General features: G+C 40.5%; 2 protein-coding genes across 6 annotated transcripts in view; one reads left to right on the top strand and one right to left on the bottom strand.

The window, feature by feature from the left end:
• Positions 1–26,772, top strand: part of chd1l (chromodomain helicase DNA binding protein 1-like) — a 107,862-nt gene that overhangs the window by 23,369 nt on the left and 57,721 nt on the right. The window lies entirely within an intron of this gene.
• adal (adenosine deaminase-like) lies at positions 199–26,078 on the bottom strand. 4 transcript variants are annotated; one of them, XM_041210724.1, is made up of 11 exons: positions 26,001–26,078; positions 24,881–25,053; positions 20,180–20,310; positions 13,187–13,247; positions 12,426–12,513; positions 9,410–9,491; positions 5,098–5,224; positions 4,452–4,532; positions 4,104–4,242; positions 2,345–2,445; positions 199–494 (listed from the first exon to the last, which is right to left on the bottom strand). In XM_041210724.1, the coding sequence occupies exons 2-11, from the start codon at positions 24,926–24,928 to the stop codon at positions 297–299; spliced, it is 1,056 nt and encodes a 351-aa protein (XP_041066658.1). In that variant the 5' UTR covers positions 24,929–25,053; positions 26,001–26,078; the 3' UTR covers positions 199–296. The 4 variants fall into 4 exon arrangements, 3 of the variants coding, with proteins under 3 accessions (XP_041066658.1, XP_041066656.1, XP_041066657.1); XM_041210722.1 differs by lacking the exon at positions 26,001–26,078 and adding an exon at positions 25,865–25,921; XR_005945781.1 differs by lacking the exons at positions 199–494; positions 26,001–26,078 and adding exons at positions 3,857–3,993; positions 25,865–25,921 and having other exon boundaries at positions 2,362–2,445.

The following is a 26,772-nucleotide window of genomic DNA, read 5'->3' as shown; positions in this document are numbered from 1 at the left end:
TTCTGTCAATACTGACTAGCCTGACTCACCAGTATGAAGATTACCATTGATTCTCTTGTTGCTGCTATCTCTCTTGAATTTTTGAAAGCGCATATGAAAGAAATGGAATAACTTGTCCATGGTTTTTGATTCAAAATGTAAGCATCATATTCAAAATAGAAGATACACATTAATTTAATTGTTTTGAGATGAAAGGGCTAGAGCAACATTTTTATTTCCTTAAAATGTGGATATTTTGATTACAAAACTCAGTGAATGTACCAACAAGATCATTGACCGTGTCACTTGATCTTTTGTTAGCCTTGGTTAAATAGTTCTGGTTTCAGGTCATTCCATCGCTTCTTCAAGTCACATTTTACACTCTCTGGAGCGAAGATGTGGTTAATACTCTGATAAGAGAGCTCCCATATCTGAGCTTTAGAAAGGTTAAATGTTGCCTCTGCTATCTGATACTCCTGGGACAGGTTGCTAGCAAAAACACCTTTGCCATCAGTCTGGGGAGAAGAAAAAAACCAGCAACAATTAGTTTCTCAAATGCACAAAAATACACATCTAGCTGATTTGATAAATTTTATCAACTTAAATGCCTCATTTTGTTAGCTATTAGATTAGTATACATGCATTTATTCTCATTTGCTTTCTGTTATATCCTACAACATCATTATAAACTGCACTGAATATAATGACTACTACAGATGAGTTGAAAATAGATGTTTAATGGCAATGGAGGCCAGATTTATAAGGAGCAATTAGGGGAATACTTACAACAAGCATTTGTTTCAACATTGATATTAAATCATTAACAGGCGCGTTTTGCCCATTTAATATCTCACTCGTAGTTCCTAGTATGTATGTTTGGAACTACATTAAAACAAAACTTTTAAATATGAAACAGCATTTTATTCAGCCTATCAAAGTTATATCAGCATATACACTAATCATTATAAACCTGAAACAGCAGTTATTTACCATCAATCACCCAAATATAATACTTGCATACAGAAGATTCCCAGCCAAAATATTTCACACAGTCAGTTGAGTAAGAAAGTGCTTCTATTGTCCTGGCCGATATTTATTATATCACAAATTTTCCGACATTACAAATAATGGCTATACTTCAAATATATACTTAATTGGGATGTTCTGATGTTGTGAAAAAATTATAAGGGCATTTTCTGCTCCCTTTTGTTGTGAGCAGACATGCAAACATAGGCAGAAATGCAATCAGGATGTAGCATGGTCCTGGTTAATGTATGCCCTAATTGGCAAAGCCACATGTTCAATTACGTGCAGAGGTATATGGATATTTTGGTCACTGTTATTAAACGATTACTGTGAGAAGTTTCACATCAAGTAATCAATGTCTTGAATGTGGGGTATTTGCAGATGAGAGAGATTGTGTGGTAAAATTTCCATAATACAGTTTGACCAGAGTTGGCAATTCTACCGGAAGTTATATTAAGCCTTTCTAAAACACTATTGGGCCTCAGCTGGAGTCCGGTGGCCAGTTCCAGGCACACACATCTAGGAAAGATGTCAAGGACTTGGAGAGGGTGCAGAGGAGATTTACTAGAAAGGTACCAGGGATGAAACACTTCAGTTATGTGGCAAGACTAGAGAGACTGGGGTTATTCTCCTTAGAACAAAGAAGGTTAAGGGGAAGTTTAACAGAGGTGACCAAAATCAGTAAATATGGAGAAATCCTTTCTAGTAGGAGAAAGGTCAGGAATAAGAGGATACAGATTTAAGGTAATTGTCAAAAGACTGAAGCGACATGAAGAAAGAAATGCACTGAGTTATTATTACCTGGAATTCACTGCCTGACAGGTGGTGGAATTAGATTCAATAATAACTTGCAAAAGGGAATTGGATAAATACTTGAAGGACAAATTTTCAGGTCTATGGGCAAAGAGTAGGGGTATGGGGCTAATTGTATAGCTCTTTCAAAAAGCCAGCACAGTCATCATGGGCGAAATGGCCTCCTTCTGTCCTATAATGTTATATGATTCTACACCACAACCCTTTGACTCCGTAACAAGTGCTACCAACTGAGCCAAACTGACACCCATGAGATGAGCTTAAGAAATTAACTCTAGGCTTTAGGTGTTCCTTGTATGATATTTATATATCTGAACTTTATCAGGCCATGTGAAGGAAAGAATTGAATGACAGGGGGCAGCAAGTACCCTTGCAGATCTATTGGTCCAAAATTATCAGTATAGTTTCATTCCACTAACAATGCACTAACCCATTAAGTCTTTTACAAAAGTTGAATATCTTTGTTACTTTTATATTTCAGCACTTTCAATACTTTAGTAGCAGAGAAAAATGTAACTGAACTTACACAAACCACACAGGAGTGTCCACGATTGTACCAGTATTTGAAATGGTGTTGGTCATATGAAGAGACAGTTTGTCCTTTGACATTTGATGTCATACAAAACTCTGGAAAATAGATGATGTAAATTGGTCAGACATTCTAATTGTGCTTTTTTTTTAAGAAAAGGATTTCACTCATTAGGCAATTCGGAGTGTGCTAAGACATTTTCTCCCATTTCATTTTCTCTCTTTGACACCTCGGTGCAGTATTGAGGGAGTACATTTTTATGCATTGATGGGATATGGATGTCGCTGGCTAGGCCAGCATTTATTGCCCATCTCTAGTACTGCACAGTTGGAGGGGCCATCATTCAAAAGAGACATGAAACCAAGGCTTCATCTGCCTTCTTAGGTGGATGTAAAAGATCCCATGATATCAGGAATAATTTGAAGTATCGCAAGAGCAGAGTGAATCTTTAAAAAATGTAAAAATTTATTCATGGGATGTGGGCACAGCCAGAATTTATTGCCCATCCCTAATTGCCCTTGAGAAGGTGGTGGTAAGCTGCCTTCTTGAAACGCTGCAGTCCATTTGGTGTAGGTGTACCAACAGGGCTTTAAGGGGGCGGGGCGGGATCCAGAATTTTGACCCAGCGACAGTTAAGGAACAGTGAAACATTTCCAAGTCAGCATGGAGGGGAACTTGCAGGTGGCAATGTTCCCATGCACCTGCTGCCCTTATTATTCTAGGTGGTAGAGGTTAAGAGTTTGGAAGGTCCTGTCCAAGTAGTCTTGGCGAGTTGCTGTAGTGAATCTTGTGGACGGTATACATTGCTGCCATTTTGAGCTGATGGTGGAGACAGTGACTACTTAAATTGGTGGATGTGGTGCCGATTAAGTGTGCAGCTAGATGGTGTCAAGCTTCTTGAGTGTTGTTAGAGCTGCACTCATCAAAGCAAGTGGGGAGTATTCCATCACATGCCTGACTTGTGCCTTGAATATAGTGGACACATTTTGGGAAACAGGTGAGTTTTTTGCCAAAGGAATTCCCAGTCTTTGACCTGTTCTTGGAGCTGTAGTATCAATATGGCTGATCCAATTTAATTTTTGCTCATTGGTAGCCTCCTGGATGTTGACGGTGAGGGTTTCAGAGATGGCAATGCTGGTGAATACCAAGGGGAAATGGTTGCATTCTTTCTCGTTTAGAGATGGACATTGCCTGGCACTTGTGTGGCGCAAATGTTACTTGTGACATTGATTAACACAAAACCAATATACACTGTAACTTCTCAGTCCAGAAATCTATTATTTGGAAACACCAGTTGTCCAAAAATGTTTTGAGCAGACCTAAACAATTCATGGACTCACCTCTCGACTGTTCGGGCAATGCAACAAATTGAGAAGGCATGGACTCAGTAAAGATAATGTTTAACTCCTTACTGTGGGGCACAGTGTTTTCAGAAATAAAATAAAACATTATTAAGCAGTAATAAAATTTATCACTTTTTTATGTTTCAGGTAAATATTTTATATTTACGGTATTTTCCAGCCCGCACACTTGTAGTTAGGCATTCTAATGTTATTGTGTAATCCAGAAATTTCAAAAGCTAGAAATGACTTGGTACTAAGCATTCTGCACTGGAGAGGTTACCGTTTATCATATCCCAGAGTTTCCTAAAAAAAAAATTGTACAATTTTTTCTCTCAATAAGATATATTAAGGATAACAATATTTAATCTGTAAATCCTTTGCATGTCTCAATAGAAGAATATAAATCTCATTACCGATGGGTATTTGATTTTTGCTAATGATGTCAACCAGATGTTCTGAACCTCCAACTTCAGGGTGAAGGAATGTACCATGGCCAATCCTATCTGGAGGAAGACCAAGAAACATTTCCAATTCTTCATTTTGATGGGGAATCTTAAAAGATGATAAAAGTAGTTTGTTAATACTTTGTGATGTAGCATTTTTAAGTGCATTCATGATGAGCAAAATTGGTCACACTTATAATAATTAAACTTTCATACGTGTAACTGCAGTCAGAGATTAAAATTTGAACAATAATCATGCATATTCAATTATAGAATATATCCAAAATAGGTATTGTTCCAAATTTATAAACTCCTTACTTCAGCCATGTGCACAGCAAGCTTAAGTCCTGTATTTCTAGCTGCATGAAGTGGGGCAATAAAATTCTTGGCATGTTCTACCTTAAAAAGGAAAACAAGAACAGTTGATAATCTTATACTGTTCCAAGGAAACCAATGCATTGTAAGATAAACAATTTGAGTCACTTACATCTGCAGTTTTGTGCAGTTTATGGGAGGCAAAGTCATTTATTCATTTGCATCTACTAATCTGATATTATACCTCTAAATATTGATTGCTAATAATTTTTATTAATTTCAAAATGAATCCCACTACTTCATAATTTGTGGATTCAAAGATATTTTAACAAATGTAGATTTATAGAATGTTCACACAAGCTTAAAATTATCTTTACAAAAGTTATTCTAATTGTTTACTGACCATATAAAGTTTAAATAATTAAAATATATGTAAAAGATACTTCATTACTGAACTGTGTTGTGAATATACCACAAATACACATTGACACATTTGAGCGTAGTTAGATTATGGTACCAGTTGTCTTGTCTACAAATCTATGTTAATAAATGATTAGATAAATGAATGTAGAAAGACCCTGAGAAAATTATTAAGAGAAGATGTTGCACTCTGCCTTTCTGAATTAGGGTTGAGAAATAAGTTACTCACTGCAGGATCCCCACTTAGATCCACGCCAACTACCAGTCCATCAGTGGATGCAAAGAATTCTTCTGCAAGTTTTACAGTTTCCATAGCAACAATAGGCCCGCCTCTTCTATCAATGGATAAAAGAAATCTAGGGAAATAAAAATTAATATTGCTAGTTTGATATTGCTCCCACATTTTAAGACAATTAATTTACAACAACTTATATATTGCCTTTAACATCGTAAAACATTCAAAGCTGCTTCACAGGAAAATTATGTAAAAAAATGACATCATTAAGATCATAAAAATAGGAGAAGGAGTATGCTATTCAGCCCATCAATCCTGGTCTGCCATTTGTTAAGATTGTGGCTGATCTGTTTGTAGCATTAACTCCATTTTCCTACCCAACCCCATAACCCTTCACTCCCCGGTAGATCAAAAATCTGTCTAACTCAGCCTTGAATATATTCAATAATCTAACCTTTATTGCTCTCTGTGGAAGCAAATTCCAAAGACTAATGACCCTTTGAGAGAAGAAATTCCTCCTCATCTCAGTCTTAAATGGGAGATCCCTTATTTTTAAACTGTGCTCCCTAGATCTAGATGTCCCCCATGGGGGGGAACATCCTCCCAGTATCTACCCTGTCAAGCCCCCTTAGAATCCTATATGTTTCAATAATATCGCCTCTCATTCTTCTAAACTCCAGTGAGTATAAACCCAAACATCTCAACCTTTCCTCATCATCCTAGGAATCAGCCTGGTGAACCTTCTTTAAACTGCTTCCAATACTAGTATATCCTTCCTTAAGTAAGGTGAACAAAACTGTACTCTAGGCGAGATCTCACCAATGCCCTGTACAGTTGTAGAAAGACTTCCTTACTTTAATACTCCATCCCCCTTGCAATAAAGGCCAATATTCCATTTGCCTACCTGAAGACTTGCCATACCTCCAAATTAACTTCTTGATTAATCTGCAGAGCCACCCAGAACTCTCTGTACTGCAGAATTTTGCAGTTTCTCTGTATTTAAGTAATATTCTGCTTTTCTATTCTTCCAATCAAAGTGGACAACCTCACACCTTCCTAGATTATACTTCATCTGCCAATTTTTTGCCTACTGACTTAACCTATCTATATCCTTTTGCAGACTCTTTGTATCCTTCTCACAACTTGCTTTCCTATCTATCTGTGTATCATCTGCAAATTTGTCTACAATACAGTTGGTCCCTTCATCCAAGACATTGATATAGATTGTAAATGACTGAGGCCTCAACAGTGATCGCTGTGGCACTCCATTAGTTACAGTTTGCCAACCTGAAAATGATCCATTTGTCCCAACTCATTATTTTTCTGTTAGTTAGCCAATCCTCTATCCATGCTAGTATATTACCCCCAACACTGTGAGCTCTTATCTTGTGCAGTAACTTTTTATGTGTCACCTTATCGAATGCCGTATGGAAATCCAAATACACTACATCTACTGGTTCCCCTTTATCCACACTGCTTATTACATCCTCAAAAAACTCAAATGAATTCGTCAAACATGATTTCTCTTTCACCAAACCATGTTAACTCTGCCTGATTGTATTATGATTTTCTATCTCTTTATTACTGGATTCTTTCATCTTCCCAATGATAGATGTTACGCTATTTGGTCTACAGTTTCCAGCTTTCTGTCCCCCTCTGTTGAATAGAGGTATTACATTTGCAGTTTTCCAATCTGCTGGGACCTTTCCACAATCTGTGGAATTTGGGAAGATTACAATAAATGCATCCACTGAACTACTCAAGGAGATGTTAGGTCAGATGATCGAAAGCTTGGTCAAAAAGATAGGCTTTAAGGGTGTATCAAAGGAGGAATGTGAAGCCGAGAGTTGGGAAAGGTGTAGGGAGGGAATTTCAGAGCTGAGGGCAGCAGTTTCCAAACTCTGAGTTGTGACCCCCAATGGGGTTGCAGAAACCACCCCCCCCCCACCCCGAAGCAGCAATGGCGACTGTGGTCTGGAGGGACAGCACTGGACCCAATGGATTGGTGTGCAAAGCAGCAATGGGGTGGACCAGGAGCCCAAAGTATCCTTTAACCTTAGGACGCACTGCTAGCGGTGATTGTTGTGTGGGCCCAGAATGTTTGTGTGCTGATTTGGCACAGGCAAACATAACTCAGTCACTGACTGAGTGTGGAAGAAAATAGGAAGTCATGTGGCTGAGCCAGGAAGGTGAATGGCAGCTTCAAACTTGTTTCTTCTCTTGTCCGTCTGCAGTATAGGCTCCTTATCCTAGGCTGGTGACTCTGCTTCACAGGCACTGGCAACTAGACCAAAAGAGCAGGTGGCGGCAGAGGAAGATGGGGTAGCGGAAGTGGGGCTGGTTTACTGTGTGTGTAGGATGAGATGGTGGAAGAGGGGCTGATTACTGAGCCTCTGTGCACAGTGGGGTGGGGGGGCATGGGGCAGAGGCTGATAACTGTGTTTGGGGGTTAGTGTAAGGTCCTTTGGGGTCTTGAAACGGTGGATGTGGAAAGGATGTTTCCTCTTGTGGGTGAATCTATAAGTAGCTTAAAAATAAAGGGTCACCAATTTAAGACAGAGTTGAGGAGTTTTATCTTGAAGTGGAAGCAGAGTCTTTGAATATTTTTAAGACAGACGTAGATAGATCTTGATAAGCAAGGAGGTGAAAGGTTATCGGGTAGGTGTGAATATGGGTTTGCGGTTACAATCACATCAGCCATGATCTTATTGAATGGGGGAGCTGGTTCAAGGGATTGAGTAGCCTACTCCTCCTAATTCATATGTTTGTATGTACATCCTTTATATCTTTGCTTTCCAAACTAATATTTAGAAAGATTGAGTAGACCAATAAATGTAACATAGAATAATTTTACAAGTAGTTCCAACCAAAAGACATAGAGATGAAGGAGGAAAAGTATGCTCATGACAGATGTCATGTGGATAATTGGGAACTAGGCTGAATATAGAAGGTTCAGAGAGAGATTGAAAAAGCTAATAAGTGAAGCAAAGAGAGAGTATGAATTGAGACTGGCAGTTAACATAAAAAGGAATCCAAAAGTCTTCTATAGACATATAAATAGTAAAAGAGTGGTAAGGGGGAATGGGGCCGATTTAGGACCTAAAAAGGAGATTTACACTTGGAGGCAAGGGGCATGGCTGAGGTATTAAATGAATCTATCTTTACCAAGAAAGAAGATACTGCAAGGTCATGGTCAAATGAGCTAGGTTCAGACACCTAAAAGATTTAAAATTTATAAGAGGAGGTATTGGATAGACTGTCCGTACCTAAAGTTGAGAAGGCACCCTGGATGAGAATGATCCAAGGATACTGAAGGACGTGAGAGTGGAAATTGTAGAGGTGCTGGCTATAATTTTCCAATCTTCCTTAGACTCAGGGCTGGTGCCAGAGGACTGGGGAATTGCAAATGTTATATCCTTGTTTAAAAAAGTTCAAAAAAGCAACTAGAGACCAGCTTTATCAATAGGGGCATAGAGTATGAAAGTAAGCAAATTATGATAACCCTCTATAAAACACTGGTTCTGTCTCAACTGGAGTCTTGGTTCTGGGCACCAAACTTTTTAGGAAGGATATGAAGATATTAGAGAGGGAACAAAAAAAGATTCATAAGAGTGGTTCTCGGGTGGAGGAACTTGAGTAACGTGGAAAGATTGGAGAAGTTGGACTGTTTTCCTTGGAGAAAAGAAGATTGAGAGGAGATTTGATAAGAGACATTCAAAATCATGAGGGTCTGGATTAGAGTAGGTAGGAAAAAATTGTTCTCATTGGTGGAAGGATCGAAAACCAGACGGCACAGATCTAAGGTAACTGGCAAAAGAAGCAATGGCAAAATAGGAAAAAAAAACTTTATGCAGCAAGTAGTTAGGATCTGGACTGCATTGCTTGAGATTATGGTGGAGGCAGGGCTAACTGAGACTTTCAAAAGAAAATTGGATCATTATCTGAAAAGGGAAAGATTGCAGGGTTATGGGGATAAGACAGGAGAATGACATTAGGTGATTTGTTCCTTCAGAGAACCAGCAGACATGACAGGACGAATGGCCTCCTGAGCTGTAACCATTCTATGATAAAGATACTTCTCGTGACAATATGCTTCTATTTAATCTAAAGATGTGCCTATTGTCCCTTTAAGGCCACCCTCAAGTACTCACTCTGGAAGTTGGATAAAGTAAGTTAAACAACTCTTTTTTTTGCAGCTAACCATTATGATTTACATTACTTCACAATACCCGTTACGTTGAGATCCCAGAGTACCCATGAACATAACCACAGGAGGTCAACAGAGAATAGTAAAAAGTTCACATACTTGACATCTATGTCCACACCTTCTTGTTTGCATTGTTTTATAGCTTCAAGTATAGCTTCAACATAGGACTTCTTAGTCATTCCTGTGTGAAGCATTAAAATGCTAGGATTGTTAATTATTCAACCTAGTTATGAAAGATTAAATCAACAATAAATATGCTCACAAACCAATAATTTGTTTAAACTTCTGTACTTGCAAGCAAGTAAACTCAATTGGGCAAACAAACTCGAGTTACAATTTTTGTGTTCAGCCTTACTTGGATGAAGCCAAATTCACATTATGTCACACTGACTTACTTACCCTACCTTTTGACAAGAATTTTATGAAAATGGCTGTTTTTGGCATACTTATCATTGAATGATCACATCTTGATCAAGATTGGCAGTTTGCCTTTTGGTGTACATAATAAAACGGTCCTCTTGGCATGGGCGAGGCTGACTCACCCTTTAAGCATCCTGTTTTCCACTTTCTTAAATAAGTAGTCTTATCTTTTCTTTCTCAATTTCTCTAGACCATTCTTTAGCTGTTAATGAGTTCAGTAACAGGCACCATCCTGTATGATTTTTCAGAGGCAGATGGAATGTGCAAGGGCACTGGAATAACAATTTAGATAGAATCTTCTGGAGTACATTTATGTACTATTTCTTTATTTTACTGGAATGAGCATTCTAAATTTTAACACTCTCCACTAATATTACCTAATAAACAGAGTTACGCTTTCCATTGCTTGTCTTCCAATATATAACCTTTAATACTTTGCAGAGTTCTCCACAGTTGCCATCTCTCAGCAGAGCACTGCCCAACCGAGGTATTCTCATGGTACCAGTATCTGAAAACTAGTGCAACACCCTCTGGGGTTTCGTCATAGCACTTATTTCTAAAATGCATTATTGCACTGAAACCAACAGCTCCATTGCCAGGATATAACGTTCAGGATAGGGGCAAAGGTGGCAGCTGAGAATGCTTAAATCTGATTTTCAAAGCAAATATTTTTATTCTCTAAGATTAGATGATCTTTAAAATTTTATTTATTGGACTGTTAATTTTGGACATTTCATCAGGGCAAAAGCAGAACTGGTTTTCAGAAATATTAGGCTGGATTTTTAGGAGCATAAAAGTCATGGGCTAGCCTGCCTTTGCTTGGCTAGTTCACCCTGCAGTCATTTAATATTGAAGGCTGGCAGGGCCTGGTGAGGGGTTGGGGGGTGCAGTGTGTAGAGCGGGGGATCGGGGGGTGATTTACAGAAATGGAAAGACCAGGGGTTGGCGGGGGGGGGGGAAGGCCTCTGATGGGCAGAAGGGGCTGGTAAAGGAGGCATGCCCCTTGGCCAGCCACCAGCCTGACCAGTAAAATCTGCATGCTTGGCACAGCCCTCTCCTGCCATTGGTAAAATGCCAATGGCAGGATGAAACCCCTTAGTGGCCATTAATTGGCCACTTAAGAGCCTCAATTGACTCACTGGCTGACAGGCCTCTCAATGTTTTCCCTGCCACTGGTAAAACTGGGACAGGAACAGCGACTATGGCATGGCACCCAATTTTAAGGTCCCTCCCTGCCTGCCAACCCAATCCAGCCCATTAACCCAAGAACTAAAACATGGAAACAAAAGGAGAGTTTGGCTGTGAATCAAGTACAATTTGTACAGGAAATTCAGGTTTATCTGGCATCTCATTATACTTTCTGGCATTCACTTTCAAGATTAAAAGATGAAGTCATTCAAATGATCTGTATGCTTTTCTACCATAATACTCTGTATATTTACTGAAGGAAATTAAAATGGGGTAATAGATGGCTGACAAAGTCGTAATTCAATTAATTGTATAAACTACAAGAGTGGTTGACAAAGAATAGAATTTCAGTTACTATTATAACATCAGTGTCATACGTTTGTTCCATAGATATATTATACATCCATAAATAAAAAGGCCTGAGTTTTATTTAACCATTTCTGTTTGGATCAAGGCAAAATGGTTGAACAAATTTTGTGCTGCAATTCAATTGTGAAAGCACTTTAATTGTGTTTGAGGAAGAATTGTAAGACCAAATGCGATAGATTATCTCGCCATTTTGGCCTCACACTCATGCTGCATAACTGTAGTTCAGTGTAAAGTCAAGTTTTTAAAAGTTTAAATGCAAAATGCATTGGATTAAAAGGAAATTTTTTAATCTTCAATTTTAATATTTTTATTAGACAATCAACCAGTCTCCTAACATTAAAATTTTCTTGGGATTTTCATGTTGAGATTGAAGCACTATGCATGCGTAGAAACCCATTATCTATGAGTAGACAACAATACAGGAGCTGATATTATGGGGTAGATATTCAACTTGCTACCAAGGCATTGTGAATCAGCCACTTGTTATACAAATTACAAGAATTTAATTTTAGTTGCTTTTGCTGCAAGTAATAATCGGTTAATTTCAAGAACGGACTACCCATCCGCAAAATCAGTTTTATGCCCATGCAGTAAGTTAAAAATCTATCATAATAACTCAAACAATCTTTAGTCATTTATGTTTTTATACATTTAAGGCTGGGATGGGCGGACTTTTGGTCACGCAGGGAATTAAGAGATATGGGGAGCAGGTGAAAATTGGAGTTGAAGCACAAGATCAGCATGATCTTATTGAATGGTGGAGCAGGCTTGATGGGCCATATGGTCTATTCCTCTTATTTCTTGTGTTCTTGTCGCTCTATGAAGGTGCTAGTCTTTGTGCACTGACTTTATTTTAAGTGCTTAATTGTGGTGTGTAGTTTTCATAGACAAGGGGTTCAAGAGTAATGGGAGCAGACGGGAAAGTGTAGTTGAGACCACAACCAGATCGGCCATGATCTTGTTGAATGGCGGAGCAGGCTCAAGGCGCCGAATGGCCTTCTCATGCTCCTAAATCCTAAGTTCCTATGTCGACAATATATGCATCATGTCAGTAGCATCACCAAAGGGCTTTTTCCCACTAAAATATATAACAGATCTCTGCTAATTTTAATGTATTCATATAATCACGTGGTACTACCTGTAGTGCTCTCCTCTCGTGGTGTGCTCCGCAGCTCAAGGTATTTCACTCCATCAGCTGCAAATTCTTTGATGACCTCTTTTGCCACCTGAAAAGAAAATATACATATCGTGTTATAGACATACATCCTTGGGTTACTGCTGTATGCACTCATCATCTCAATAACATCCTTTTAGGACCGCAATTGGGAAGAGGACGTGGCTCCTCTCTAGCAACTGCTCCACTAGTACCTCTAGTACAATGTAAAGTGCAATGTGGAACTTTTGCTCTTGATGTTCTGCAGGTGCTGCCAGCATTTTTGAAGGTCACAGATGAAACTGCTGCTATTGAAACTTAAATTGAATAACAGAACTTACAAATGAGGACTACTGAAACGTTATAAATTGCGCTATAATTGCTTCCAGTTAGCAGGCAACTTGTGTGAGGGTGCCTGTATGCTATACTATAAAGATGCTTTCACTTTGAAATAGTGGAGATGCAAAATGATGGAATACTTGTCAGAGATTTGTGTGTGTGGGCAACCCACCAACATGCAATTAAGACCCGGTCCTCAAAATTGGCTAGGCCTTCCAGCCATGTGATTGAGCGGATAGAACTACTACACAGCCCAGGGGCTCCTCAACACCACTCCATGGGAATCCCAGTGATTCATAAAAAAATCATGTTTGGTATCATGAACTAGGAATATCAATATAAAGCATCATAAATCTAATTTGGAATATCTTTCAGTTCACTGTTCAGAAAGTAAAAATGTTATTTACCATGAAAATGTGTTCAACACTGTCAGTTAGTTGATGAATTATTTTAAACATCTCAAAGCAACTGTGAAAGAAAAAAATGCAACATAACTATAAGATAAATGGGTAAACTTAATTACTTTCAGTAATTTTAATTTCACTTGCGGGATGCATTTACTCTCCAGGTCTAATGTCAGTGTCAAGCAGTTTTTGCTTCATAGAAACACTGAATTTGTATAGGAGAGTTAAAATTTGATCTGGCCCTGAACTGCTGTCAGGTGGGGCCCCAATTTTAGGTCGCACTTACACCAGGACTGTTAACAAGTTTGAGAGCTTCGCATCAATACAACATTTATCCAAACTTAGCGTACTCTATATTTCTTAAGGAAATATCTAAGTATACTGAACACAAATGTAAATATCTGTACTAATTCAGATACTTTACATGTTATCTAACCAAAAGTAGGTATAGGGCAGCACTGCCTCAATGTGAAAGTAAAATGTAAAGATACTTAAGACACAGATTAGAATGTGAATTTCTTTATAGTGAATTCCCAATCATAACCAAGTTACCGAGGAGAAGTATGCAAGAGAAGTACGATATTTCCCCATAGAGAAATAAGGAAATGTCAACCTGGTTGGTCTCTTGCACCTCCAAGTAGCTGGTTATAAAGCAGTATGGGTACACGGATAGTGGCATGTAACATAAAAAGGAGTTTCCTCTGATGTCTTAGTAGGTAAATGCATTGTGTAATGTGGTACTGAGAAATATAGATACGAAAGCCCCAGCTGTCTTGTAGGACAATGTTGTAGACTAGTATTTTTTTTTATACTCATTCACGGGATGTGGGCTCCTCTGGCTGGGCCGGTCTTTATTTCCCATCGCTAGTTGAACTTGAGAAGGTGATGGTGAGCTGCCTTCTTGAACCGCTGCAGTCCATGTGGTGTCGGTACACCCACAGTGCTGTTAGGGAGTTCCAGGATTTTGACCCAGTGACAGAGAAGGAACAGCGATATATTTCCAAGTCAGGATGGTGAAATTGTCCTGCAAGACAACTGGGGCTTTCTTATCTATATTTCTCAGTACCATATTACACAGTCCATATACCTACTAAGACAGCAGAAGAAATTCCCTTTGCCCCACCACCAAATATAGCAAACCCTATTCAGAAAAATGTTAATAAAACACAATGGCACTATGAGACACAGTTAGGGGAGGCGGTGGTTTAGTGGTATTGTCACTGGACTAGTAACCCAGAAACTCAGGGGAATGCTTTGGGGACCTGGGTTCAAATCCCACCATGGGGATTTGAGCACAGATGGTAAAATTTGAATTCAATAAAAATCTGGAATTAAAAGTCTAATGACCATGAAACCATTGTCGATTGTTGTTAAACCCATCAGGTTCACTAATATCCTTTGGGAAAGAAATCTGCCATCCTTTCCTGGTCTGGCCTACATGTGACACCAGACTCTCAGCAATGTGCCTGACTCTTAAATGCCCTCTGAAATGGCCTAATAAGCCACTTAGTTATTGGGCTTGTGCCAAAATTGGGAGTGCTGTCTTACAGAGTAGTCGAGCAACAGTCACACTCATGGAATCATAGCTTACAGACAACCATCACCGTTCCTGGGCTACAATCCAGGGAGTTTCCCTGGGAGTCTTCAACATCGACTCTGGACCCCATGATGTCTCATGGCATGAGATCAAAATGGGCAAGGAAACTTCTTACTGATTACCATGTACTGCCGCCACTGCACACCCCTCCCCTCCAGCTGATGATTTGGTACTCCTCAATGTTGAACATCACTTGGAGGAAGCACTGAGGCTGGCAAGGGTGCAGAATGTAATCTGTGTGGGGGACTTCAATGTCCATCACCAAGAGTGGCTCATGACCAAGTTGGTGGAGTCTGCAGCAGGTGGTGAGGGAAAAGCATACTTGACCTCATCCTCACCAACCAGCCTGCCGCAGATGCATCTATCCATGACAGTATAAGTAGAAGTGCCCATCACATAGTCTTTGTGGAGACGAAGTCCCATCTGTGCATTGATGATACCCTCCATTATGTTGTGTAGCACTATCACCATGCTAAATGGGATGGACTTCGAACAGATCTAGCAACTCGAGACTGGGCATCTATGAGGCACTGTGGGCCATGAGCAGCAGTAGAATTGTACTCAAACATAATCTGTAACCTCATGGCCCGGCATATCCCCCACTCTGCCATTACCACCAAGCCGGGGGATCAACCCTGGTTCAATGAAGAATGCAGGAGGGCACACCAGGAGTAGCACCAGGCATACATAAAAATGAGGCGTTAACCTGGTGAAGCTACAACACAGGACTACATGCATACCAAACAGCATAAGCAGCAAGTGATAGACAGATGTCACGACTCACTGGGGATAGTGTGCTGCAATATTAAGCCCAGCTGCTCCCTGAGCCGCAACAAATATGAAGAAGTTTGGTCAACCCACCTAATTGTTTAATTTAGTTTAACAGAATATGAGCACCAGGTTTGCAAGCTTAATAAGTAAATAATTGTTTATTGAACAAATTGTCTTTAACCAATGGCAAAAGAAATATGAACTGCTAATTTCTAACTCTATAACCTAAATTTTACCCCTTCTTAAATCTCTATCACACACACATGAGACACACAAAAACATGGATTTTAAGGATGAGATAAAACTGTTCAATAGCACCAATTCCAGACTACATGATTCAGTGGGTCAGGAGCCAATTAAAACGTTGTTGTCAGACAGTTCCCCATTAGACCAGACTTCTCCTTGGCATCATCCTGTCTTTCATGACACACTCTGGTCCAGAACAGCAACATTGTATATATCCCTCACACTGTTCCAGTGGACATGCCTTTCAAGCTACAGCCATTGTAATTTTAATTCACAGTCCAACATAAATAAAAATGTATGTTCTTTACGAGCCTCCACCCTTAAAAGAGATGAAATGCCATTTCAAAAATGCGTTTCATCACAAGGTATGTGACACATGGACAACAAAACACAAGACTTACTTCTATTCATCCTTCCTCTTATACAATCTTCAACATTTCTTACCCCTTTGACTTATTTTAGTATTTTACACCCAGGGACAAAGTGTCCATGATCTTTGCTGGCAATGTGAATAATCTTTAGACTGAGTGGTTGAAACAATAGACTGCGCCTGAACTGTCTCACATGTTTGAGTTTCAAACTTTTCGATGAATGCCAGCGGATTATAGTCAGTTAGATTAGTGTTTCTATGTTATAGTGTTGGACATAATCTTTAAACTGTTGAAGTGACAACAACAATGCTAGAGTTTCTTTTTCTACCAAAGAGTACTTTCTCTGATATTGATATAGTTTCTTGGAAAAGTACCCCACCAGTTTCTCTATCCCTATTTTATCATATTGTAATAGGAATGCACCTACCCCCAAGTTACTAGCATCAGTTGCCATTTTAAAAGATTTGGTAAAATCAGGGGTGGCCAACAATGGTTTATTTATTAAGATTGCCTTCAGCTTTTCAAAGGCTGCTTGGCATTCTGCTGACCATACCACTTTTGCTTGTTTTCTTAACAAATTGGTAACAGCTAATGTGCTGAAGTTAGGCACAAACTTCCTATAAAACACACACATTCCCAAAAACCTCATGATTTCTCGTTTAGTTTTAGGTATGGGGAATTTTATTAGAGCGTTTACTTTTGCTGTTCTTGGCAACACTTACCTTTGTCCTACAATGTGACCTAGTAAGTAACCCTTACTTCTGCAAATTTGCTTTTGGCCTGATTTATGACTAAGCCAGCTGACTGCAATTGCTTAAACAGGTCCTCTAATTCCTTTACGTGTTCCTCCCATGTGTTATATATTACGACATTGTCTAAATAAACCACATAGTTATGTATTTCAGCTACAACTTGATTAATAATTCTCTGGAATGTAGCTGGGGCATTTTTACACCCAAATGACATGACTCAACATTGATACAATCCACTTGATGTAACAAAGGCAGATATTTCTTTAGCCCTTGATATTAATCGCACTTGCCAGTATCCCTTCAATAGATCAATTTTAGAAAGAAATGAGGCACTGCCAAGCCTATCAATGCAATCTTCTAATCGAGGAATTGGGTATGAATCTGTCCTCATTACTGCATTCACTTTCCGATAGTCTATACAAAATCTAGTTGATCCATCCGGCTTAGGAACCAGCACTACCAGTGAACTCCAGCTGCTTCGGCTGGGCTCAATCAATTGATTTTCTAGCATCTATTGGATCCCTGTTTCTACCTGAGCTTGTTTCTCTGGGCTCAGCTGATAAGGATGTTGTTTTATTGGTATTGAATCTCCTACGTTAACATCATGTCTAGCTAACGTAGTACATCCAGTATATCCCTACAAATTCCCTTTTACTTCATAAGTAACCTTATTAGACCTTCCTGTGGTCCTTCCTCTAAATATGAGAACACAGTGTCTAACTGTCCCAGTACTTTCATATTGGCTAGTCGAATTGTAGGAGGTTCGCTCTGTGCACTGTCTACTTCTTCCTCTACCTTACTCTTAATGTCTCTGTCATCCTCCATTACTCCTACCACCTGGAATACATGCTCTTTCCCATCATCTTCCCTGCGATGATATTGCTTTAGCATATTTATTTGACATAACCGTTTCTCCTTCCTATGCTCAGGAGTATCTATCAGAAAAGTCATTTCACTAACTCTCCTAACTACCTTTTAGGGGCCACCGAATTTCACTTTCAGGGGTTCACCCTGCAAAAGTAATAATACTAATACTTCATCGCCTGCTTGGAACGTTCTAGTTGTAGCATGTTTGTCTCTCCATTCTTTCATTTTTGCTTGGGGAAATTTTCAAATGCTCGCGTGCTCCTTTACATGTGCCTGTGAATCTTTCTAGGAACATGGACACGTAATCCAATATGGAGGATTCGTCTTTCTGCTTTAGAAACTTTTCCTTAATCACTTTTAATGGACCTCTTATTTCATGATCATAGATCAATTCAAATGGACTATATCAAATAGATTCATTTGGAGAACCTTTGGTAGCAAATAGGAAATCTAATCCTTTGTCTCAATTCATGGCAATAGGTCTTAATCATGGTTTTGAGAATCTGATGGTTTCTCTCTAAAACTCCCTGTGATTGTGGGTAATAGGCGAAGTGGATGATCCATCTTGGCCTCCTCCAGAGGTTCCCAGCATCACAGATGTCAGTCTTCAGAAAATTCGATTCACTCCACGTGATATCAAGGAACGGCTGAAGGCACTGGATACTGCGATTGCTATGGTCCCTGACAATATTCCGGCAATGGTACTGAAGACTTGTGCTCCAGAACTTGCTGCGCTCCTAGCCAAGCTATTCCGCTACAGCTACAACATTAGCATCTAACCAGCAATGTGGAAAATTGCCCAAGTATGTCCTGCACACAAAAAGCAGGACAAATCCAACCTGGCCAATTACTGCCCCATCAGTGTACCCTCGAACATCAGCAAAGTGATGGAAGGGGTTATCAACAGTGCTATCAAACGGCACTTGCTTAGCAATAACTTGCTCGCTGATGCTCAGTTTGGGTTCTGCCAGGGCTACTCAGCTCCTGACCTCATTACGGCCTTGGTTCAAACATGGACAAAACAGCTGAACACCCAAACGAGGTGAGAGTGACTGCCCTTGACATCAAGGCAGCATTTGACCGAATGTGGCATCAAGGAGCTCTAGCAAAACTGGAGTCAGTGGGATTCAGGGGGAAAACTCTCTGCTGATTGGACTCATACCTAGCACAAAGGAAGATGGTTGTGGTTGTTGGAAGTCATCTCAGCTCCAGGACATCACTGCAGGAGTTCCTCAGGGTAGTGTCCTAGGCCCAACCATCGTCAGCTGCTTTATCAATGACCTTCCTTTCATCATATGGTCAGAAGTGGGGATGTTTGTTGATGTTTGCACAGTGTTCAGCACAATTTGCGACTCCTCAGATACTGAAACAGTCCATGTCCAAATGCAGCAAAACCTGGACAACATCCAGGCTTGGGCAAACAAGTGGCAAGTAACATTTGTGCCAGGCAATGACCATTTCCAACAGGAGAGAATCTAACCATTTCCCCTTGACATTCAATGGCTTTACCATTGCTGGATTACCCACTATAAACATCCTGGGGATTACCATTCACCAGAAACGGCACTAGACTAGCCATATAAATACGGTGGCTACAAGAGCAGGTCAGAGGCTAGGAATCCTGTGGCGAGTAACTCACTTCCTGACTCCCCAAAGCCTGTCCACAATCTACAAGGAACAAGTCAGGAGTGTGGTGGAATACTCTCCCCTTGCCTGGATGAGTACAGCCCCAACAACACTCAAGAAGCTTGACATCATCCAGAACATAGCAGCCCACTTGGTACCTCATCCACAAATATTCACTCCCTCCACCACTGATGCATGGTAGCAGCAGTATATACCATCTACAAGATGCAATGCAGAAACTAACCAAGGCTCATTAGACAGCAACTTCCAAACCCACAACAACTACCATCTAGAAGGACAAGGGCAGCAGATACATAGGAACACCACCATCTGTAAGTTCCCCTCTAAGCCACTTGCCATCTTGACTTGGAAATATATCGCCGTTGCTTCACTTTCGTTGGGTCAAAATCATGGAACTCCCTTGCTAACAGCACTGTGATGTACCTACACCACATGGACTGCAGCGGTTCAAAAAGGCAGCTCACATCACCTTCTCAAGCGCAATTAGGGATGGGCAATAAATGCTGGCCTAGCCAGTGACACCCACATCCCTCGAATGACGAAAAAAATACAGTTTTACCTGTAGATTTTCAATTACCACTGACAAAACAATCTAAATTTGTATTTTAACATTTTTCTGACTCTATTTATCGTATTTAACTACTACCTCAATATATTATCAACTTTGACCTATTCTTTTGAGAAGAAATTAGCTTAAGCTATTAAAACCTATTATGATCTTAAGCTCATTGTCACAGATACACACTCTTCTAAGGTCCTTTTTTGGTCTTTTCTGATTACAGTCATGTTATGCTGAATGTGGAGATGTGGTTTCTGTAGTATCAGTTTCTCCATGGTAGTATTGCTGATTGAGGTATTGAGATGAGCATGGAGTTCCTAAAGGAGAAATGCAGAGTGTTAGTTATTTTTTGCAATGTTTGTTGAGCTTACAAACCATGAAACATCACCAGTCTCATTAGAGCATAGCTCTTGACACTAAACGGCATCTCATAAATTTTTCATTTATTCAATAAATAAGAAACACCCTCAGTCAGACAGTTTTTTTATTAACATTTAAAATAACTGGTGTCCTCCACTTTGCTCTTATTTTGTAAGCACTTGAGGGTTTATAGAATTGTGTCATGCTTGGATACAGTTCCAAGGGCACCAGCAACAAAAAAAAAGTACAGACATGAAAATATATTACATAAATATGGATTCTTAAATATGGTTTTCGACCTCATACCTCTGCCAGAATCATACTCAAACCTTATTGCATTTTTTTTCTAGTCACTACACATTATTGTTCTATTAACAAATAGCCATTTTTCAGATCTAATTGTTAATTAACCTTCATAATCTGTACTATCTGGTTATCATATTTTCATTTCCATAATTATTCCATATGTCCAGAGTAAATCTACTATGTTTAATTAATCTGATTTAGAAGTGGGAGTGTCAACAACTATATTATTGCTTCAGATTTAATTTTCTTTTCAATGAAAAATGAGTCAAGTAATTAGTTGGAAATTTAAACTGTGATGGACTGCTGTAATTGTTACAGGTTCCAGCATGATTTTATTTTAAAAACAGGCAAGGAACAATAGCATTTTAAGCAGACAATTGGGCTTCTTAGCCCTATTTCACTTTTTAAAAACTAGACTTGATTTATGATTAGAGTTTGATTATCAACTATTGGTTTACACATGGCAACTTCAGCTAAGGACCTAGCTCCTCTGCTCAGCATCAGTTTCAGCTGCTAGCCAGACACAAAATTAAGACAATAAAATTGCTACCCCAGCAAAGCCAAAACCTCAACCCAAATAGTTAAACACTCAGTTGCAACACAGTAGTGACCTGCCTTGAGCAGTGAGTAAAGTCAGCTTGACAAAGTGTCACTACAGCCCAATCAATTAAATAGTGTGAGAGGGGTGGAAATGTGGCAAAAAGTGCACAGCTTGAGGGTGTAAAGTGTAATTGAAGAACAGCATGTAGAGAGGCTATGCATTAGCAACAGCAACTTTAACATAGTCAGATCTGCCAAGGTGCCTCACATGAGCATTATCAGACAAAACTTGACATTGAGCTAGATACGGTCATATTAGGTCCAGTGACCATAAGCTTGGTCACAGAGATTGGTTCTAAGGAGTTTCCAAACAGAGGAAGGAGAGGCAGCAAGGCAGAGATATTTAGAGAGGGAATTGCAGAGCTTAGGGCCTTGGCAGTTGAAGACACGGTTGCCAATGGCAGAATGATTAAAATCAGGGATGTGCAACAGGCCAGTATTGAGTGTAGATATTTCAAGAAGGCTATTGGAGCGGAGGAGGTTACAGATATAGGGGGGGGGGGGGGGGCGGGCGGTGGTGGTGCTGCGTGAGGCCAAGGCCACACTGGGATTTGAAACAAGGATGAGAATTTTAAAATCACAGAATTGTGATGGTGCAGGAGGTCATTCAGCCCATCATGTCTGCACTGGCTCTCTAAATGAGCATTATGACTTAGTGCCATTCTCCTGCCTTTTCCTTGTACCTTGCAGATTTTCTATTCAAATAATCATCCAATGCCCTCTTGAATGACTCAATTGAACCTGCCTCCACCACACTTCCAGGCTTGAACCACTTGCTAAGTGAAAAAGTTTTTTCTTGCATCACATTTGCTTCTTTTGCAAATCAATTTAAATCTGGCCCCCTTGTTCTCGATCCTTTTATGAGCGGGAACTGTTTCTCCTTACTCTATCCAACCACCTCATGATCAAATCTCCTCTTAGCCTTCTCCTCTCCAAGGAGAACAGTCCCAACCTCTCCAATCTACTTCATAACTGAAGTTTATTATCCCTGGAACCATTCTTGTAAACCTCTTCTGCACTCTTTCCAATATGTTCACATCCTTCCTAAAGTGTGGTGCCCAGAACTGTACACAATACTCCAGCTGAGGTCTAACTAGTGTCTTATATAATAAGCTCAGCATAGCCTCCTTGCTCTTGTACTCTATGCCACTATTGATAAAGCCCAGGATACTGTATGCTTTATTAACTGCTCACTCCATCTGTCCTTCCATCTTCAATGATCTATGCACATATACACCTAGGTCCTTCTGCTCCTGCACCCCCTTAAGAATTGTACTCCTTATTTTTATAATCTCTCCATGTTCTTCCTATCAAAATGCATCATCTCACACTTCTCCGCATTGAGCTTCATCTGTCACCTATCTGTCCACTCCACCAACTTGTCTAATGCCCTTTTGAAGTTTGACACCGTCCTCCTCACAGTTTACAATGCTTCCAAGTTTTGTATAATCTGCAAACTTTGAAACTGTCCCCTGCACACCAAGATCTGGATCATTAATATATTAACAAGAAAAACAAGGGTCCTAATACCAGCCCCTGGGGAACTCCACTACAAATCTTCCTCCAAATATCCACTGACCATTACCCTGTTTCCTATTACTCAGCCAATTTTGTAACCATGTTGCAACTGTCCCTTTTATTCCATGAGCTTTAACTCTTCTCCCAAGTCTGTTGTGTGACACTGTGTCAAATGTCTTTTGAAAGTCCATGTACACCACATCAACAGCATTACCCTTATCTACCCTCTCTGTTACCGCATCAAAAAACTACAGCAAGGTAGTTAAACACGATTTCCCCTTTAGAAATCCATGCTGGCTCTTCCTGATCAGCCCACATTTTTCCATATGACTACTAATTCTACCCCGAATAATTGTATAAGTTTCCCCACCAGTGAATTTAAACTGACAGGTCTGTAATTGCTGGGTTTATCCTTTCAACTTTTTTTTAACAGGGATGTAATTTTTGCAGTTCTCCAGTCCTCTGGCACCTCCCCTGAGTCTAGGGAAGACTGAAAGATTATGGCCAGTGCCCCTGCAATTTCCACTCTTACTTCCTTCATTATCCTTGGGTGCATCTCACCTGGTCCCGGTGCCTTGTCAACCTTAAGTACCAAGAGTTTATCCAACACTTCCTCCTTTTCAATTTTGAATCCTTCTAGTGACAGAATTTCCTTGCGCATGGGAACCAATTAAGGCCAATGAGCGCATTGGATTTGGTGTGAGTAAAGACATATGCAGCAGTGTTTTGGATGGTCTCAAGTTTACTGAAGGTGATGGATAGGAAACTGGCCAGGAGTCCATTGGAATAGTCAAGCCTAGAAGAATGTGGATTTCAACAGCAGGTGAGCTGAGGCGGGCCAGTATTATGGTGTTGGTAATAGGTCATCTTAGTGATGCCATGGATGTGGTCAGAAGCTCATCTCTTGGTCAAATATTGCAAGATTGTGAATAGTCCAGCAGTTGCCAAAGAGAGGAATAGAATTGGTGGCTAGGGAACAGAATTTGTGCTGAGAACTGAAGACAATAGCTTTGCTCCCCCTAAAATTTAACTTGAGGAAATCTTTACTCAACTACAGGGTGAAGCAAGAAGGAGAAACTCTGAGTATGGAAAGTGTAAACAAAGGAACAAAAACTGAAAGGAAACACGAGAAGTAAGCAACAGGAGAGATACTGCAAAGACTGGCGAGCCTAAAGGGCTTGGTAAACAAGGGAAGTGTACAAGAAGAAGTGTAGTGGATGAAACTGTGGACCAGCAATCTAGAGTAAAAGATGAGGCTGAGGCACAACATAGGTAGCATTTGAGATCCACTTGTAGACATGGTGAGGGAGCCGAGAGAGGGAGGGTTAGAGTATGAACCTAGAAGAGGGAGGCTGACTTGTAGAGGGACTTGGTAAGAGTTTGGCAGAGTGCAAGAGTTGCCAAGAAGCTCAATGCTGCATGAACGCAACTGAGAATTAGGTCAAAACTTTAGAGCAAGCAAGTCAGAGTGATGGAAGGAAAGGAACCAAAAAAAAGGAAGATTCTGACAACCAGGTAAATTACAATACACGATTTGTGGATATAGCGCATGTACCTGAGATCTGGAGGAATAGGAGTGGATCAGGACAGATTTGAAACTAATGAATGTGGAATACTAAACTTTTATTTTGCAGCATATATACATACACATGATAGCCTATAAAGTAAAATGCATTTCAGGAGATGGTGTTCAATTTGTAACTAGAAGTGGAGTAAGGTAATCAAGTCTTTGGATTACCTAAATAAGATTATTGCTGTTTAATTTTACCACCGTTTGAATCTTGGCAAATACCTATATAGTATTAGTTTTTTTTGGGTTAGATTAGTAGCCAATAGGGCAGGTAAGTGCATCCCATCCAAGATGTGTATAAAGATGTTGGAAGTCTTTGAACAAATGAAAGGTGCAGTGATTGCCCAATATCGTAACCACATTTAAAATATTAATAGCTTCCAGAGTTTCTGTCCTAAATTGAACAAAGAAAACTGTAGCTGACCACTGTAAAAACTGCTGCTAATGAACTGGATTGCAGTTGTGAGGGGTCCATGACCTAAAACCGTGCATTATGGAACTTGCCAATGTTTTAGGTTTTGTGCGACACTTACAACTTTAGGCAAAGCTTGATGAAATTGCATTGTTGTTTCTGCAGTCATGATGATATTATCCAGAACACTGCTGTAAAGATTACTGTAGTCAGTTTTAAATATTATTTTGTGGCAACTTTCACTCCTTGTTAGGAAGACCAATATTGTGGGAACTGGTGGCTGTTTAGTCTGATCTAGGAAACAAATTAAACATAGTAATTAATTGTCTTAATGCAAAATACAACTGTGAGCAATAGTAATACATTTCATTACGGTATGCCATACATGGGAGAGGGAGGAGGAAACATGAGGAATGAGGTGGTGAAGGGGAGGTGGGGGTTTGGGGAAAGGAGATGAAGTGGTCGGAGAAAAGCAGGGGGCGGGGGATGCAGGGAGAGAGAAGGGTGCGGGGAATGTGGGGGGGAGGCAGAGAGAAGGGTGCAGGGAATGTTGGGGGGAGGCAGAGAGAAGGGTGCGGGCAATGCGGGGGGAGGCTGCGAGAAGGGTGGGCATGGGGGCAGAGAGAAGGGTGTGGAGGATGCTGGGGGAGGCAGAAGGGTGTGGGGGAGGTGGAGGAGAGGGGTGGCAAGGGGAGGCGGACGTGGAGGAGGGAGGGGTGCGGGGGGGCAGACAGAGGAGGGAGGGGTGCGGGGGGGGGGGCAGACGGAGGAGGGAGGGGAGCGGGGTAGAGAGAGGAGGGAGCAGGAGGTGAACGGTGAGAAAGAGACAGGAGCAGAGGGTGGTGGGGAGGAGAGAGAGGGAACAGGAGTTGAGGGAGCTGGGGGTGGGGGGGAAACGTCTGCGATTTCTTGCGGCCTTTGCCGAGTGAGTTGGGCACAAAGCTCAAGTGACACCATCGCTTTCGCAAGTGCTTGTGGCCGGGAGGCGATGCAATTAAACGCCATGTTAATTTATACTTTGCATACTCGGTTCCGCCAGCAGCTGCTAGCGGACCGAGATCCAAGTAATAAGACTTTAACCATTTCCCCCCCTGCATCCACACACCAGGAACTTGCTGGAACATCCGACTACAACAGCTAAAGGTTTCTTATTTCCCAGATCGGGACCGGCAAAGGTTAAACATTTATAGCGGAATCTTTCCCGAGGACAGGATGGAGAATTGCAAATTTAAGCAGCTTACCCTCATCCGGAAGTCCAGTGTTAAAAGGCAAAGGTTGCTGACGACAGCCCTTCCTTTCCACCACCCTCACTGTGGAGGTTGACTTGAGCAGCTGCACTGAATCATCCCTGTAAATTCAGTGAGTGACATTTACAACACTGCATCAAACATTTCACAACCACAGTTTATGCTAACTGCTAAGTTTTGTACTTTGCAAATCGCTGCATCTCACCGCAGGCTTATTGAACATCAGAAAATGCAAAATAGTCCACTGAATTATAAATTTCTTACTCTTGTTTTCAAAGCCCCTCATGACCTTTCCCTTCCCCATCTCTCTAATCTCCTCCAACCCCACAACCCTAACAGATACCTGTGCTTCTCTAATTCTGACTCCTTGTGCACTCCCAATTATAAGTGCTCCATCAGTGATGAATGTGCTTTCAGTTGCCTAAACAGCCTCAAACTCTGGAATACCCACTTCTCCTTCAGGTACAATGTCTTAAGAGGGCACTGGCAATCATGGACTTGTTTTGGGTTAGTCCATGATTATGCTTGGCAGTATTTGCAGTGGTTTGCCATTGCTGCCTTCAGTATGGCTAACCAGGAAACTCCTGCTCTTGCCACCTACCATCTGGTGTACTGGGAGGAATAATAAATGAAAGGCTGATAATCTGTTTGGCTGTGTTACGAATGCCAGTGCCATCAATTTCAACCATTTATTGTGAGGGTAATTGATTACAAAAGTAGGAAGGTTATGCTTCAGTTGTACAGGGCATTGGTGAGACCACATCCA

This window comes from Carcharodon carcharias, chromosome 18 (genome assembly GCF_017639515.1).
Source record: "Carcharodon carcharias isolate sCarCar2 chromosome 18, sCarCar2.pri, whole genome shotgun sequence".
In the NCBI taxonomy this organism is placed as follows: Eukaryota; Metazoa; Chordata; class Chondrichthyes; order Lamniformes; family Lamnidae; genus Carcharodon; species Carcharodon carcharias.
The sequence above is the reverse complement of the archived record's forward strand: the minus strand, read 5'-3'. Positions and strand labels throughout refer to the sequence as shown.

What these genes read in the sequence shown, in the direction of transcription:
- adal (XM_041210722.1), bottom strand. An exon ending in GGTGTGGACATAGATGTCAA is followed by an intron (nt 5,225 to 9,409) that starts GTATGTGAACTT and finishes TTATTTCCCTAG; the next exon opens with ATTTCTTTTATCCATTGATA. An exon ending in ATCTAAGTGGGGATCCTGCA is followed by an intron (nt 4,533 to 5,097) that starts GTGAGTAACTTA and finishes TTCCTTTTTAAG; the next exon opens with GTAGAACATGCCAAGAATTT.